Source organism: Gymnodraco acuticeps, unplaced genomic scaffold, assembly GCF_902827175.1.
Source record: "Gymnodraco acuticeps unplaced genomic scaffold, fGymAcu1.1, whole genome shotgun sequence".
NCBI lineage: Eukaryota > Metazoa > Chordata > Actinopteri > Perciformes > Bathydraconidae > Gymnodraco > Gymnodraco acuticeps.
In genome coordinates, this window is record NW_022992313.1 from 1,319,062 (window position 1) to 1,324,066 (window position 5,005).

Genomic DNA, 5,005 nt, shown 5'->3' on the forward strand with positions numbered 1-5,005 from the left:
CATGGGTACGCACTAAGCACAACAACGGGAGAGACGAGAAACTGCGACACCGTTGGCAGAAGGAAGAATGGAGAGAAATATGTGGAAATAATACCATCAATAAAATGTTACCTCATTTATCATATATGAAGAATTCATTTTCAAACATTGATTAAAGCCAATCTTAAAATGATTTAACAAACGCCTGTTTGAGACTCCACAGTGCACACAAACACATAACTTGGAGAAATAAATAAATACGGATATGTTATTGAAAACCACCTCGAATATGTTGTGTTAATGTTATGAAATGTTTTCTCATAAATGATGCGGTAAGCAGGAGGACAGAATTACTTTAAACTGACGCCGTGTTGCATTTCTATAGGTTGTAGATACGAGCATGGTTTTATATACTACCATGTTTATGTTTATTAAGGATTAGCTTTTGCTCTTGACAACATCTACTCTTCCTGGGGTCCGACACTTAAAACAATACAACAATAATACAGCAACATTCAAGACATAAGTCCTGACATCATTAACAACATTAACAACATCACCAATATTATCAACAATCTCTAACATCAACAATGTCATCCACTTTCAATATCAATCTCAGCCAAGGATGAGTGCACAAGACACCCACCAGTATGCTGGTGCAAGTATGCTATCAAATTCAATGAGGGTTCACAGCTCACAGGGTACATGGTCATCAGTAGTTGGCCCTTCAATCTCTTCTTGAAAGAGGCTCTGGACTCTATTTCAGCAAGGTAGTTTGGCAATGAGTTCCATTCCTTTATAGCTCTATAAGACACAGAAGAGTTCAGAAGATGTGTCCTGGGTTTAGGTGCCAGTAGATGGCCTGATGTAGCTTGTCTAGTCTTATGGTCATGCTCGTCTCTTGTGTAAACTATTTGATCATACAAATACAGTGGTCTTTTGCTAAATTGGACATTTTTTAGAAAAGTGATAACACCAGATTGCAGACGTTTCTCAACTGGAAGCCGTGATAGGCTTCTATGCATAACTCCAATATGAGTGTGCTTCGAACAGTGGAGAGCTAGTCTGGCAGCCTTGTTTTGAGCTATTTGTAATTTCTGTAAATGTGTTTTTGCTGCTGATGACCATGTGACCGGACAGTACTCAAGATGTGACAAAACCAGAGACTGAATGACTTGTTTCAAAGTGGTTGGTGTTACATACTTTGTACATTTTCTCACCACAGCTATGCTCCTTCCCATTTTAGTTACGATACTGTCAATTTGCTTTGTCCACCGTAAACCAGAATCAAGAACAATGCCAAGCAGCTTAGTCTCGTTTACCTGTTCCACTGGCTGACCAGCCAGCATCAGGCTTAATGAGGATTGCTGCTTAACATATGTCTGGATCCGAACACCATTGCTTTTGTTTTTGCAATGTTGAGTACCAGTTTGTTATTGTTGACCCAGTCTGCTATGGCTTTAATCTCTATTTTAAGTAGATAGTTTAACTCACTGCATGTTGATGCTGTACTGTACATTGTGGAATCATCAGAATACATTATTACACTGGACTTATTTAATACGTAAGGAAGGTCATTTGTGAATATAGAATACAACAAAGGCCCAAGCGAACTCCCCTGTAGGGACCCCACACTGCAACACCTTACTTTCAGAAAAGCTCCCATTGAAAAAGATTCGCTGCCTTCTCCTAGTCAGGTAGCTCTCCATCCAACACATAGCAACAGAACCAAAGCCAGAGCAACAGAACCAAAGCCAGAGCAACAGAACCAAAGCCAGAGCAACAGAACCAAAGCCATAGCAACAGAACCAAAGCATTTGAGTTTGTTCAGCAGCAGACTGTGATCGATCACATCGAAAGCTGCGCTAAAGTCTAACATCACAGTTCCTACAAGCCTCCTATCATCCATGCTCTTTAACCAGTCGTCGGTCATTTGTGTAAGTGCTGTACTTGTAGAGTGACCATCTCTATAGGCATGTTGGTAGTTCGTTGTCAGATTGTTACTTGAAAAGTAGTATTGCATTTGGGTGTATACTATTTTTCTATTAATTTACTTAACACTGGGAGGAGACTTATAGGTCGACTATTGGAACCAGCAAAGGTTTTTCTTTTATCCTTGGGTAATGGGATGACCTTGGCTTCCTTCCAGATCTCGAGTCACAAAAATATGACTCAATGGCTTGGAAATGTATTTGGCCGTCATTTTGAGCAGTTATACCATCCAAGTTGTCAATCCCAGGAGATTTATCATCGGACAGATGTAAAAGCATTTTCAACATATTCTTCTGTAACATTGTGGAATTCAAACATGCACTGCTTTTCCCTCATGATACAATCTTTAATGATGTGATGTGACACTGTGACCTTGACTGCACCCATGGCATTCCTCAGCTTGTCTACTTTATTTGTAAAATAATCGTTAAAATGATTTGCAATATCTGCTGGCTTGGTAATGAATTTACCCTCGGTTTCTATAAAGGAGGGATGCATGATTGAGTTCCTCCCCATTATGTTATTCAATATTTTCCATCATTTCTTTCCATCATTCGTAGAATCACTGATTTCCTGCATGTAGTATTCCCTCTTTCTACATTTAGTCAATTTGGTTACCGCATTTCTTAGTTTACAGTAATGTTGTTTGTCACATAGAGAACCTGTTCTGTCTGCAGTTTGTTTAGCATCATCTCGTTGGACCATTAAACTTCTCATCTCGTCATTCAACCAAGGTGCACACTTTGACCGGGCAGACCATTTTCTCATAGGAACATGCTGATCGGCAATCCCCATGAAAGACTTCATAAATACTCCAAGTGCTTGTCCTGGGTTTTCCTCATGGCAAACATCAAACCATTGCACATGCTTTACCTCCTCTACAAATTGTTCCTGATTAAACCCCTTATAAGACCTTTCATAATTTATCTTGGAGCCAGCCTTAGGTATTTTGGTCTTGCGTACTATAGCAACTAGATTATGATCACTAAAGCCAACTGTGAGTGACAACACTTTAGTGCAGTGCTCTGGCCTGTTAGTATGTGGTCAATGCAGGTCGTTGTAATAGCCCCATGTTTATTTGTATGCCGTTTGATAAGTCGCTCTTAAAACACAGGAGGTATGGAAACTAAGAACACCATTTGTAGATCTGGCAGCTGATATAACATAACACATTAGTTGTATTTCCTTTAACTGGTGGATATAGAGTTGCTGCAGTGGAGACGCTGCACACAGCTGATCGACAGCTGGAACACGAAACCACTCCAATTAATTTAATTTAATTAATTGACTCCACTCCGCAGGGATCCCCCGATACTTTCTTACAGTTACAGTTATTATACAGTTACTTTCTTGCTGCCTGAGGAAGTTTATGTGTATTTTGTCATTAACTTTTTTCGGACCACATATTTATTTATTTTGGTGACGATCCGACCTCCATGCTGCTACTCTGGTTCAAACTGCATCCACCAAACAATATGATTTGTCTCCACCTTCCCAAAATAACCAAAATCTGACACGGTGAAATGTGTTTTTGTAGCTGTTCTGCCGTCATTTCCTGCGATCTTCTTCATGCAGTCAGTCAGAATGAATATTAATACGGGGCGTTTCTTTGACTATTTATAGGCAAATATAGGCGTTACGTGAAGCCCGCAAAAACTGCGCCGCATTTCGAGTTGATTGTGAAGGGAAACCGGCGTAGGACGTGGTGCATGAGCAGTGTTTTACAAATCGGAATATTTGTGTGCGTATTTATTTGCTGTGTCCTAAGCCACCTTCCCACGTGAATGCTACGCAAAGTTTTATAAATGAGGCCCCTGAACTGTGGAAGATAAAACGGGTTCCAAGTCTGTATTTTTATTTGTAGTGAGTGAAATGTTGGACTTAAGTGACATAGGCTATATGCTAAATAAAAGACTTTTCAGTTCCACTTAAATACATATATGTATCCCTTTAGTATTTACATTGATTCTCTTGAATTGAAGTTCAGATTAGATACATGTAATACAGAGACTTACTAATATTAACACAAACAAATAACAGGATAGGAAAGAGAGAAACCTGAACAGCAGTGATGTCATCAGTTACATTCTGTATATTTAACTGGAGTACTTCCTTGTACCTGACCCAGACCCTGCACATGTTTTCACCTCAGTTACTACCAGCTCCATAGTTTATCTGAGAAAGGTCAAAGACCCTCCATTCACACGGCTTACCTCTCTGTCCTGAATGTCTTGTGAGAGTTCAGTCAGTGTCCAGCTGTGCCTCGTAGACTTCACACTCCAACAGGAAGTGAGTGTGAGTGAAGCAGGCCTCCTGAGCAGTCTCCACCCTGTTGCTACAAGGAAGTACTCCATCCACATTCCCCAGGTGTGACCCAGGTCTGGAATTCACCTGTCACTGTGGCAGTACTCAGCTCTGCCAACATGAGGCCCAGCCTGGGAATACACCCTTTAACCCTCTAACCCTTTTAGAGGAAACGTCATCAAATGTAATTTATGTTGACTTTTTCCTGGATTGTTTAGTTTGTGAGCTTCTTATTGTTTGTATACTAAGTAAGGAAGAGTGGCCACACGTGAAATATTTCCCAGAATTCAAACTTTTTTATAGGAATTCTGACATATTTTCTCAGAATTCAGACTGAAAAAGTCAGAATAAAAAAACTGTCAGAGCACGCGACTCTTCTGTGCGTCAACCGAGCAGCAGGTGTCGCTTTTCTGTCTTCTGCTGATAGCTCATGTGTTCCATGTTCCATCGTGTTTTTAAACACTGTGTAATAAAAAACGTGTCTAGGACCACAAATGTTTTTTAGGCCTATTGTTAATGACAAACGGTATATTATAGTGTGTTTATGTGCGTTTTTTTAATCTGTATTCGAGTATTTTTGTATTTCATCTTACATTTTATTTGGTGCTGCATTTCATATTTGCTCTTTTCTGTTGTGGTAGTTCAACTGCTTTAAATGAAAACAATAAAATATTCGATTTTACGGGGCGCAGTTAAACGCACCATAGATCATAACAAATGCGTCATGTGA

The 5,005-nt window shown here is 39.7% G+C and overlaps 1 protein-coding gene across 2 annotated transcripts in view; it reads right to left on the reverse strand.

Moving 5' to 3' along the window:
• LOC117541212 (NADPH oxidase activator 1-like) overlaps window positions 1-4,340 on the reverse strand; it is a 40,995-nt gene extending 36,655 nt beyond the window's left edge. For both annotated transcript variants that reach the window (XM_034208373.1, XM_034208372.1), the window contains exon 1: window positions 4,185-4,340. In XM_034208373.1, coding sequence (XP_034064264.1) covers window positions 4,185-4,331 — 147 coding nt within the window. In that variant the 5' untranslated portion in view covers window positions 4,332-4,340. The remainder of the gene's footprint in view (window positions 1-4,184) is intronic.
• Between the last annotated feature and the right edge of the window lie 665 nt (window positions 4,341-5,005).